At 35.2% G+C, this 12,639-nt stretch overlaps 1 protein-coding gene across 8 annotated transcripts in view; it reads right to left on the bottom strand.

The window, feature by feature from the left end:
- LOC135785316 (NXPE family member 3-like) overlaps window positions 1-12,639 on the bottom strand; it is a 111,300-nt gene that overhangs the window by 49,898 nt on the left and 48,763 nt on the right. For all 8 annotated transcript variants that reach the window (XM_065294691.2, XM_065294689.2, XM_065294690.2 and 5 more), the window contains one exon: window positions 88-198. Coding sequence is in view for 6 of the 8 variants with exons in the window: in XM_065294689.2 (XP_065150761.2) it covers window positions 88-178 (91 nt within the window). In the remaining 2 variants the exon portion in view is untranslated. The remainder of the gene's footprint in view (window positions 1-87; window positions 199-12,639) is intronic.

Here is a 12,639-nt window from a genome sequence, read left to right as displayed (position 1 = left end):
GAATGGGGCTTAACTTAACAATGAATACTACTGTTATAAACAATATTGATTTATAATCTAATAATGTTAATTAGCTTTCATTTTTACCTGAAATAGTGGAAGGTGTAACTGTCATGGTAATTCTGTTCCTTCGTCTCATACCAGAGGTTATTTCAGGATTGTATAAATTGGAAGGCATATGGAGTACCAAGAACAAGTCTAGGATTAAGTGAGAAGGGGAGAAAATACAATTAGAAACAGGCATAGAAAATTCTGAGCATGATTTCCAGGCTGATAAACATAAACGTGCTTCACGATGCCATGCAAACCTTTTTTTTTATTAATGGTTGTGAAAAAAAAGACCTTCAGATTATTAAAAGGTAAGAAAGAAATGTTTCTTTAAAGGGTCATGAAACCATGCCGTTTCAGCTTCAGTCTACCTCACTATTGTTTCAAAAGACACAACTTAAATGTCCGTGGACGCTGTGAGAAGAACAGCGAGGAGTGGGCGGGGCACATGATACAATAGGCTTTCTGACTGAGCCTGCATCATGTACCTACTTATACTATGCCCTAAAAGTATTTACAGTTTTTGATATGAAGAAGTATAGACATTTGAGTGCATTAAAAGATGCTAAATCTAATTTCGACTACAACTAAATACTGGTGGAGCGAGTCTAACCTTGACAGAATTGGAGGTAAATCATCAAAACGCATTTCCCAGCAAACACAGAACGTTCCCCTAACGTTAGTTTTTGGTTATATTTTGGTTATTTTTTTGGGAACCAAAAACTAACGTTCTGGGAACGTTATTTTTAGGTTTTATTTTTTGCAACCATAAAATAACGTTCCCATAACGTTGTAGGGTGGTTATTTTTAAATAACCTAAAAATAACTTATACAGAACGTTCTTTTTTGGGTATTTTTTGGGTATTTTTTGGAACCATAAAATAACATTCCCATAACGTTGCAGGGTGGTTATTTTGTGGTTATTTTTTGGAACCATAAAATAACGTTCCCATAACGTCGCAGGGTGGTTATTTTTAAAATAACCTAAAAATAACTTATACAGAACGTTATTTTTTGGTTATTTTTTTGGAACCATAAAATAACGTTCCCATAACGTTGCAGGGTGGTTATTTTTAAAATAATCTAAAAATAACTTATACAGAACCTTATTTTTTGGTTATTTTTTTGGAACCGTAAAATAACGTTCCCATAACGTTGCAGGGTGGTTATTTTTAAATAACCTAAAAATAACTTATACAGAACGTTCTCTAATGGTTATTTTTTGGTTATGTTTTTTTTTTAGGAAATGAAGTGAATGCATAATTAAACCCATTATTCCTTTAGTGTGCACATCTAATATGCGCGTGCTTGTCTGCACTAGCTTACCACCTTCTTCACGAGTACCCGCTTTATCTTGTGCTCAGGAAAAGTCGTTAATTTAAAAAATAACGGTCCTTTCGTTTTTACCTCAGAGACTAACATTATTTTACCGGTTCTTTTGTCTCTTTCTTGATTTAGTAACTTAAATATGTGAGAAGAAATATACGAGTGATTTCCAATCGATTTGAGGAGAATTTGAGGAGAACATAATGTTAGAAACTTTTTTTGTTGTAAAAACGGATAGCCGACTAACTGTGGTAAGATCTTTTAACCTAAAGTGACTGATTTATTTGTCATTGCGTTTTTACTTCAGAGTATAACATTCTAGCGATTTCTTTTTTGTTTCTTTATTAGTAGCTTAAATATGTGAACACGAAAATATATTTTAATTATTTCCATGAAGAGAATATGAAGTTAGAAGCTTTTGATTATTGTAAAAACTGAGAGAGAGATGCTGATTGTTGTTACTTAATAATGGAGAGGCGGCTGCTGTAAGGTCTGTTAAACTAAAGTGAATTAAATGTTTATATATTGTCAATAAATTTTAAGTCTTCTTTATTGTGTTGAAGTCACTGGTTATTTATATATTTGATAAAATAGAATTTTATCTAAATACATAATATGTGATGTGTTGAGGTATTTTTATATAAAATAACCTGTGTTATATAATGGTATAATATTTTAATAGACATTTTTTCCAGTAATAGCATAATTTAATTATTATAGATTTTTTATTAAATAAATTATTTTATTCCTCCTTATATGGAAATGGGTTTTACTTATTTTAGATAGATATGATAGATAAAAACACAGCATGGGATGTACTAATAGACGTGCTGTACTTTTGTAAGCCTTCACTTCTTCAATGAGGCTGGAGTCTTGAGCTCTGCGCGCTCTGTCAGTGCCTGCACGGAGCCGCGGCAACGCGCCCTCGCGCCCTGGTGATAGATCATTTTTCACTCCATGTCAACTGTGCATTTTCCAAGGTTTGTTTTTGGTTAGCCAGGAAAGTTTTCTTTACATAAATAGAATGTTATTTTTAGGTTATTTTAATGTTTTCCTAACGTTAGTTTTTGGTTCCCATAACGTTATTTTCCAAGGTTTGTTTTTGGTTAGCCAGGAGTTTTCTTTACAGAAATAGAACGTTATTTTTAGGTTATTTTAACGTTTTTCTAACGTTTTCCTAACGTTATTCTAACGTTTTCCTAACGTTATTCTAACGTTTTCCTAACGTTAGGAAAACGTTAAAATAACCTAAAAATAACGTTCTATTTCTGTAAAGAAAACTTTCCTGGCTTACCAAAAACAAACCTTGAAAAATAACGTTATGGGAACCAAAAACTAACGTTAGGGGAACGTTTTGAGACAGGGGCGGATCTAGAAAATTATTTATGGGGTGGCAAGGGGGTGGCATGAGAACTACAAGGGGTGGCAATGAAGTAAGCGTCCTTGCATGGTTGTCGTGGATTCAAGAAATTATATACTGTATTTACTATATTCGGTGAACACTGGACCTCAAATTTTTGCCTAGTTTATATTCATGTAAAACATATTTGAAAGGCAAACATCTCTTTCTCTCATAACCCTCTTCTTTAATCCTTTCACTCACTTCATGATGGATTTTTGTCTTTTCACTTCTTTTTAGCTCTTTGCCATCCATATGTTTCTTTCCTTCATGACTTCATCTACTCCTCTCCCTTCCACAACATATTTTTCTGTTTTATTTGTACCTTCCACTCCCATAGTATTTGACTTTTCTATTATTTTTGGTAAAAAGAATGGATATCAGCCTTTCTTTTCATAATATGGAAAAGAAAATGCCGCATTAAGTTGTCTTTCAAGCTTTCTAAACATACACAACACTGAATAGTTTTGTCTCCTTAACGAAGACAAATAAAAACATCAGACTATATCATATCGAGCGATTTCATATGCACGTGTAGCAGAGTAAGGAAGGTTATCTGCTCATTAGGTCACGTGATGTGTGAATCATTATATAAAGGCATGTATTTGGGCTATGCATCATCCTTGTCACCGCCCTCTTGTGGGACCTCATTCATGTTTTCTCCAGGTATGTGCGTTAGCAGCGTGTAACCTTCCGGCAAACTTTATGTGCGTTTGTTTACGTTACTTTGTTTAACACTACAGGATAATTTGACTACCGTTGTTGGCGTGGGCTGTCTGCTATCCCAGGTATGTGCGCTCTATTTGTTGGACTATGGGAACTGGTGTACTGAAACTTACATGCTGGACCATTTCAGCGTGCTTTGGCGTCTGGTTTGTGAACAGTGAACAACGTTCATTCTAGCGAAGACGCTTTCGTTTAGTGAGTTACGACCGCTAATCTTATTTTGTTTCTATTCGCGCTGGTTTGTCAATTTCTAACCTTTTAAAATAATAATATCCTGTTATATGCTCGGCAGGTTGATCTGGTCTTCCGACCACTTTCCGGGGAATGAGAGGGTTATTTTCAAGGGGTTTGACTGCGCTGCTGTTTTGCCTTTGAAACTGTATGGGTCACTTTTGAATCCGATTTTAGGCAACGGGGCTTCACTCGGTATGCCGGTATTTGTGTCAGCGACTTTGTGTTTATTCACATGAACTTCTTGTGTCCATGGTTCACTGATAAGTCGCTTAGTTAATGTGGGTTTAGTGTTTTACTACATTTATTTGTTTGTTTTTCTTGTGTAATTGAGATTTTTTTTTTGAATTATTTTGCTTGTTTTCTTATTTCGTATGTGGTTTAATACCACTTTTTCTTTGGTCCTGTTTGGGAGTCTGCTGTGTATTAGTCTGGGCCTAACTATTATAGTCTGATGTTACGGCCCAGTTTCCCTGTAAACCTTTAATGCCCGCCTGTGCATCAGTCTGGGCCTAACTATTATAATCTGATGTTACTGTCCAGTTTCCCTGTAAATCATTAATGCCTGCTTGTGTATTAGTCTGGGCCTAACTATTACAAATTGAGGTTATTGCCCAGTTTCCCTGTAAACCTTTAACGCCTGCATGTGTATTAGTCTGGGCCTAACTATTATAAGTTGAGGTTATTGCCCAGTTTCCTTGTAAATCTCTAATGCCTGCATGTGTATTAGTCTGGGCCTAACTATTACAGATTGAGGTTATTGCCCAGTTTCCCTGTAAACCTGTAACGCCTGCATGTGTATTAGTCTGGGCCTAACTATTATAAGTTGAGGTTATTGCCCAGTTTTCCTGTAGATCTCTAATGCCTGCATGTGTATTAGTCTGGGCCTAACTATTATAAGTTGAGGTTATTGCCCAGTTTTCCTGTAGATCTCTAATGCCTGCATGTGTATTAGTCTGGGCTTAACTATTATAAGTTGAGGTTATTGCCCAGTCTTCCTGTACATCTCTACTGCCTGCACGTGTATCAGTCTGGGCCTTACTATTACTACCCTATAAGGCTTGTGTTTCTTATTGGTAGACTATAACCTCCACGTGTGCATCAGAGCTGGCTTGATGATTTGTAAGTACTACTATAGGTGAGTTTACTGTCAGTTTGTGCCATCATGTCCGCTGGTGGCGTTTGACTCACAGCATATGTAAAGGTACTGCCTCTTTTGAACGTGGGCTATTTAATTTTCTTTTCCATTGGTATCAGTGTTTAGTAGTTTTTGTTTTGTGATTTTATATTTAATATTGGTTTATGGTGTGTAACTAATTGTGGGTTTGTTTTCTTTGTATTTTTGTTTGTAGATTTGTTTTTTTTTTGACGATTGTGTGGGGTGGGTCATTCTTTTGGATGGGAGGAGATAATTTTGTATTTTTCTTTTTGAGTGATTTTTACACTGTGTGCTGTGCTGAATCTATACCTTTCACACGTGTGCCGTGTGTGTGCGTGGTGTTGGGGTGATTCCATGTGTAACCGGGGGTTGTTCTCTCCTCTTGTTTGAGTTGAGGCCCAGCCAATGTTAATTGTTTTGTATGTGTTGTGCTGATTTTATAAGTGACTGAAGACCAGTGTTTGATACTCTTTTTAGCTAATACCAAATAAAGGTGTATATTTTTCATTATTCTGGTGCTCTTGTCTCTTGCTCACTTCTAAGGTAACGAACCTGTGTCCTTTTTGGACTGTTCCCCCGGTATATTTGGGGGTGGCGTAGTCGAAAGCTGTGCCCTTTTTGGGCCTTGTTGGTATTTCATAATCTTCCAATAGAGAAATTATATTTCAACCTGACCGCTCTGCTACACACGTATGGAATATTTTGATGGCTGCAGTAGCTAATAAGACATGACGGGCTAACTCTAGAAAGAACTGCTTAAAATATATTTACTGCTTACACAAACATGCAGTTCAGTTGTTTTAACTACCAAGCAACTACCTCGTGCAATATTTAACATCAGTTTAATTTTTGTATTTTTATCCTGATGCAACATTTATCTATAAATATGACCGTATTTAGTACTCTGATTTGCTGATGTGATGCTCAACTTAATCACTTTAAGACACTAAAGAGAATTTGTTTTGGCAGCATTTGATGATGTGAGGTGCTTTATTAGATCAGAATTACTTTCTAAAGACGTCACGTGAAGAGACTCTTTCTTCATGGGCATAAGTTGCACGTTCATAAACATTCTTGCCTTTAACCTCAACGATGGAAAAGTAACGTTTGTGCTTTTTATACTTTGTGCTTGCGTCTGCTACCTTTGTTTTGAGATCGTTGTACTTGTCATCGCTCTGTTGTTGCGGGTTTGTGCGACTCGAAAGGGATGGACTGCAGCGCGAGAACCGGGCTGCATGTGAGTGCCTTGGATGGGGCGATGCATCCTTTCACCGCAGTTTCCAAACGTCTCCAACCACGCCAGAAAAGATCGCTAGATTTGTCCTAGTCGCTTTTTTAATAAAGTCGCTAAAGGGGTCTAAAAAGTTTCTTAATCTAGCGACAAAGTCACCAAGTTGGCAAATCTGCACGGACTTTTTTTTTACACTGTAAAAGACTTTCTGCTCGGACTGACTGCATGCTTGTGTATGAACTCTGCTGCCTCTGGTTGGCTAACGATGGAAATTAAGCCAATCACCATCAGCTATGTGGTTGTCCCACCCCGTCTAAGACACACACACCAATCATCGTCAGATGTGTGTCTCCCACCCCCAAACACACGCAGAGAAAAACTACATTGCCTTTCTGGTTAAAAGAGCCTACTCGGGTATATATTATATATATTAGGATACCCGCGCTGGGGTGGCATATGGGGTGGCAATGCTTTTATTTAGGGTGGCAACTGCCACCCCGTGCCACCCCGGTAGATCCGCCCCTGTTTTGAGAACCAAAAACTAACGTTAGGGGAACGTTTTGGGAACCAAAAATTGTTAGCTGGTTACACTTCTACTCCATAGAAACACCTGCGACTAGGAGTGTGCAGCAGAGTCAGTATTTGTATCTGTATTTGTATCTGTAACAATCTCAAAATTATTTGTATTCGGATGGAACTGGAAGTGGGTGTGTCTTAAACCGAAGTTTGTCTTATTACATGAAAATGGCATTTTAAATGCATTTTTGCTTTTTATTATAATTATAACTCAAATAACTGTAAATATTTATTAAAAATAATAATACAAAATTTTAATCAAAAAGACAAATAATTTGATTCTCGTTACCAGGGGCGTTGCTAGACATAAAGCTCTCCTGGGGCACAGGCCCCCCATTTTTTGCTGACTTTTTTTGAAAGCCTGCTGTGTGCAAGAAGTGTGCAACACTACTATATAATGTCCTTAATTGCTTAACCCACTATTCTAGTGCAACAGTTACTGCAAAAGATACATACAACTGTAATCTTCTTCATACCTAACATTATTAACATGTTTGGAGGCATAAATAATGACAGCAGAGAAATATTTTCTACATTATACAATGATAGCAATGATTAATAACTTATTTTTACAAGAATATTTTAAGAAAACAGTAATTTTATGCCTGCTAATCTAAATAATCTCAGTGATAGTTACTGCTGTTATGTGTCTAATATTTTAGTAAACTAAATATTAATTTAATATCTGAAAATACAGAACAGTATCACATACATCTGTTGATTTTCTCAGCAACAATGCAATTCTATAGACTTGACAAGAGGTTTTCCTGAGATTTTATCTCTAATGTTTGAGACCTGACAGGATGAGGATGTTGTTTCTCTTACCTCCCTTAAACTCATCATTTCTCCTTTCTGCTTCGCTTTCCCTGCTTTGCACAAAACATTTCTGATGTCCATCTACAGAAGCCAATAATGATCGAGTCAAAATAAGATTAGCATTATTATTTAGAAACTTACTTTAGTCTCGTCATGTTTTCATAAGCTAACTCACTCGCGTGGTGTCACCTTTTGAATGCGGTTGTGCGCTAATGACGCAAAGACGCGTGCGGACATGGATACGTGCGTGCAGGCGTCAATGCGACTGCTTTGTCGCTTTTACAAGCGTAAATTGGGTAACTACATTGCATATAGATCAGTTTTTGCCGCGATTGTCTTTGAAAAGGATTGCACTAGTTAACTGATACAATTTAAACTTGAGATTTACACCGGGGCACAAAAGATTTACACTGGGGCACGTGCCCCAGTAAAAGGGGTCTAGTGACGCCCCTGCTCGTTACCAATAAGCATGGAAAACAAACTTCTCATTTCCAAAGCCTCATATAGCTTGTGCCTGTGCTATGTATCACTGTTTTGTTGCATTAAAATAACAAACTTGAGAGCACATTGACAAAACTGTAGCAGTAGCGGAGTGGCCATCGGGAGAGTCGGGACATTTCCCGGTGGGCCGGTAGTGTTTTGAGGCTACGAGGGCCGGTCTGATAATAGTTGTACATAGCGAGTTAGCAACCCTGTCTGGCGGCCTGATGTGCGGCCGCTTCCCGCTGGTCAAACTGTGCAGCCTTTTGCTCAATGGTACATTAAAGTGCTCAACCTAAAAGCCGCCGAATCCCTGTTTATTAAAGTACATGCGGTCGGATCCATCAAGCGGATAGACTATTTGATAGACTAGTCAATGTGGATTAAGAATGTTTAAAATTTCTAACCTGGTGGTCAGGACATGAATGGATCAAATCAGCAGATTTGCAAAGGTTTATTTATTTCAACATATATCATAAATAAAAATTAGAAGGGTAACTTTGCAGTATCACATTTTATATTTCCTACTATGTGATTTCCATATTATAGACGAGAGTATGCAACTGCATGGCAAAAAAATATCCTCACAACATTATTATTTCTCAAAACTTTGACAAAAATTATTTTCAAAGGAACTGTTATTCAAAGATGTACACATTATTCCGCATATGACGCCAATAAACGTCTCATATGGCAATAAATACCCCCATAACTTAAAATAACAACATAATGAAATGAATAAACAGATAAGAAAGCAGGATTTGCATGTAAATTGTATTATTATTACCAAAAAAACAGCAATATTATATTACTGAAATAAACTCTAAGGTAAATGCGCCAAACACGTTAAAAAAATAAGCAATGACATTATTAATAAAAATATTATTATCTCTCAAATCTTTATATGTCAAAATTTTATTTAAAGGAGAAATTATTACAGTTATTCAAAGATGCACACATTATTCCATATTACTCCCATTTATGAGCACGTTCATCTCTGGCCTCGCTCTGTTATGAAATACCCAGCGGGCAATTGATGTCAAATAGACATCAAATTGATTTCAAACATTGGCATCAAAGAATTGGTCAAAAATGCAAATCAAATCGATGTCAAGACCTTGACATTAAATTGACGCCAAGTTTTGACGTTCATTTGATTATAATTTTTTTTAAACATTTTTTAACACATTGATGTCCTATTCTAGACCACAAGAATAAAGACACAACAGTATTAAATGTAAGACGTGTTTTATTTTACCTCTACAATTCAAGATTTTAAAAATGTATGTCAAATATACATTTTAATTGATGCACTTGATTGACAGGTGCGCATATTCGTCTTTCAAACAGGTATCATTTTGTTGTTACTCATTTTGGAAAATTAGCCATGATTTTATTATTATTATAATTTATTTTTTTTTTTTGGCAGATTGATTACGATTTGTATTACCCTAATTTTACTATAAACACGAGACCTTCGTATAGCACCGGAGGGCCGGTGGTATAAGAAATTTCCCGGTAGATTTTTTGGTCCCACTCCGCCCCCGTTTATAGATGTTTATAGTAGCGGATTAATTTCTAACTGTAATCAAACTGACTGGAACTACCTGTGCAGTAAACGGTTTTAATGCACACCTTCCAACCAATCAGATTCGAGTATTTAAACAGACCATGGTATAAATCACCTTTAAACGTGTATTGTGTCTGTCAGCACAATTCCATGTGACCCATTCTGTCTAAACGAGTGGAGGTTTTCTGAAAAAATAAGTAGCCTACATTAATCCCTCGTCTAGCGATTTGAATACTCTAGTTATTAAACATCTAAAATCATGTCTGACATCTTGGTTTTGGTTTAAAAACACGCAGGAATTTGTAAATAAAATCGTGAATAAAATTGCTTGATGTTTAAAGAGTTATCATCAAGAGAGATAAAGTTCGGGACTGATTTATGTTAAAAAGTTGTTAAGATCGACAAGACTTGCACGGATTGACAGATTCGAAACGTTCAAAAATATCTGTTTTGACAAGAATTTAAGAAAGCATAATAAGCATTACAACAAACTTGCTGAGCTCATTATCATCTATGTCCATAGCGTTTGAGCGAACATAACAAATTGTTTTAACTTCTTCCACCCTGAAGCTATTTTGGGGATTTTCGCCTGGATTTGGCCTACCCAATTTCAAAAGCTTCTCATACCCACATGCAGAGGTTTACATACAAAAGTATGGTATCATTTTACAGGAAACCCTTTGAAATTACATAAAACACTGTTGAAAGTGCTAATCATGGTTGTATGTGTTGTTAGTCCTCTAATAAACACAAAAATAAATAGGCGCTTTTTGGTGTTTTTTTTCTAAAGTTTTTATTTGAAAGTGTATAACTCTGGCCCTGGGTGCCTCAGCTAACTGCAGACAGTTTTGTTTGATTCCAGCAATTGTCAGCTTACAGAAGAAAAAGAATTTTTTTCTCTATCATAATGTATGCAAAAGTTATTTTACTCCAACTGAAGGGAGGATTAATACCCTTTTTGTATACAATTTCTGACTAAAAACATTTGAAGTGTCCCCATAACAACATACAGTGGAATAAATGCAATTTCTTTATATCATTTTAAAGAAAACCCTTTGAAGTTACATAAAAAGCTGCTGTTTGTGACATATATTGTTATTTATGTTGTTTTTCATATGATAAAACACCAAATTTTCTTTTTTATGTTGTAAATACTGTCTTTGATAGTGTATAACTCTGGTTCTGTGTGTTCTAGCAGACTGCAGACAGTTCTGGTTGTTAGCAGCAGCAGACAGTAAACACCCAAAAAAGAATGATCTCTTTAGCATGTCGCATTCAAAAGTTATTCTCATTTTACTGAAGGGTGTGAAAATACATTTTTCATATAAATATTAATTTTTGGTTTTGCACATATAATAAATAGCAAGGGATTATTAATGAACACAACCAAATAAAATGCTGTGAATGGACTCATGTTTAGAGTAAGACCTAAGATAAAAGATGGCGTATCATTTGTGGCTATATGTGCTATCTGAGGCAGTTCACACTCAAGTTTCACATATGTTTACAAAAGACCATTTTTTTACCTTATTATTCATTCAACGATTGTTGGATATGTGTTGATATTAGAACAAAAATAACGCTGTAGCCTTATTCCTGAGAATGAGAGCTTTCATTTGATATAAGACTTGCCCATGTTTGTCATATTTGAAAAATATGAAATATGTGAATATTAAATGATATTAAAAAATATCGGGGGGGGGGGGTGATAGTGTAAATTAAGTGTAAATAACATTCTTACAATAAAAGATATGTCAAAGTGATGCATATCTGCAGAAAGAAGAGACTCCAAGCTTTCAAACAGTATCTCATATGTGTTACTGGGGTCCATGACGGACCATTAAAGATTAAAAGAACATTTTATATTAAGTCAAAATACGAAATTGTGGACCCGGGACAGGGTCCTCAGGGTCAGAAAAAAACTTTAGCATTAATCTTCATTTAAATAAATAAATAATCAGATAATTGTTTAAAATTTCAAATAACAGTATGCTCTATTATTTAAGCAGCCCAGTCTCACGAAATTTCGTTATAGTAACTTTTTTTTTTATTCCTTTTTCTTGATATTATCACGAATTTTCGCGTTTTTTTCTTGATCGTATACCGAATTCCTGTTTTCGTGTGATTATCACGTATTGGTTACTCAATTGTTTTGTCTTATTTTATTACCATTGTCGCTTCGGTTTAGGGTTAGATTTACATAAAATGACATCCCTACCCAACTCTAACCCTAACATAAAAAAACATATAAAAAATAAATCAGAAAAAATGTATAAACCAATGTATAAAGTGACATTCTAATGCAAGCACCAAATCTAACCCTAAACAGAAGCGACAATGGTTTAAAAATAGGAAAAAGCAGTTGAGTAAGCAATACGTGATAATCACACGAAAACAGGAATTCGTCGTACGATCACGAAAAAACACGGAAATTCGTGATATCACGAAAAATAATCACAAAAATATACGTGACTACATCACGAAACTTTGTGAGACTAGGTAGCATTTAAAAATCAGTTTTGACTTAGTTCAAAACAAGCAACATGATTTTAAACAACAAGGTAATTAGAAAGATTTAATTCAAATGTTTCAATTGTTATTTACTTTATTTTTATGTTAATTGCAATTTATGTCATAGTAATCTTCAGTTTAAATTTTGCTTTTAAAATTTTACCTTTTCATATTTTTATCTTTTTACTTATTTTATATTCACCTAGATTGACAATAAAGCTTGCTTCAACTTAAAGTAATTAATAGATCATCTGTGACCGAAGTCACACAGAGACACAAAGTTATTAACGAATATTTTATTGCAGCATTTTATCAAGGTTTTCTGGTCCTGTGTAATTAAATAAAACGAAAAAAAAAGGTTAAAACTATAAGATTTAAAACTAATTCCAAAACTGCTTGCGTTTCTAAATAAGAGACGCGCAGAAATATCATTTGTCATTTTATAGATTACACTCATTCACTTCACACACATATTATTCTTATGCTTTAAGGGCTTTATAATTTAGCGCTGTTGCAGCAAACACGTAAATATTTTTTTATTTTATTCGGATAATTTCGTTACTCGT

The sequence above is a fragment of the Paramisgurnus dabryanus genome, chromosome 22 (genome assembly GCF_030506205.2).
Source record: "Paramisgurnus dabryanus chromosome 22, PD_genome_1.1, whole genome shotgun sequence".
Classification (NCBI taxonomy): Eukaryota; Metazoa; Chordata; class Actinopteri; order Cypriniformes; family Cobitidae; genus Paramisgurnus; species Paramisgurnus dabryanus.
Note: the sequence above shows the minus strand (reverse complement) of the source record. Positions and strands in the feature narration are given on the sequence as shown.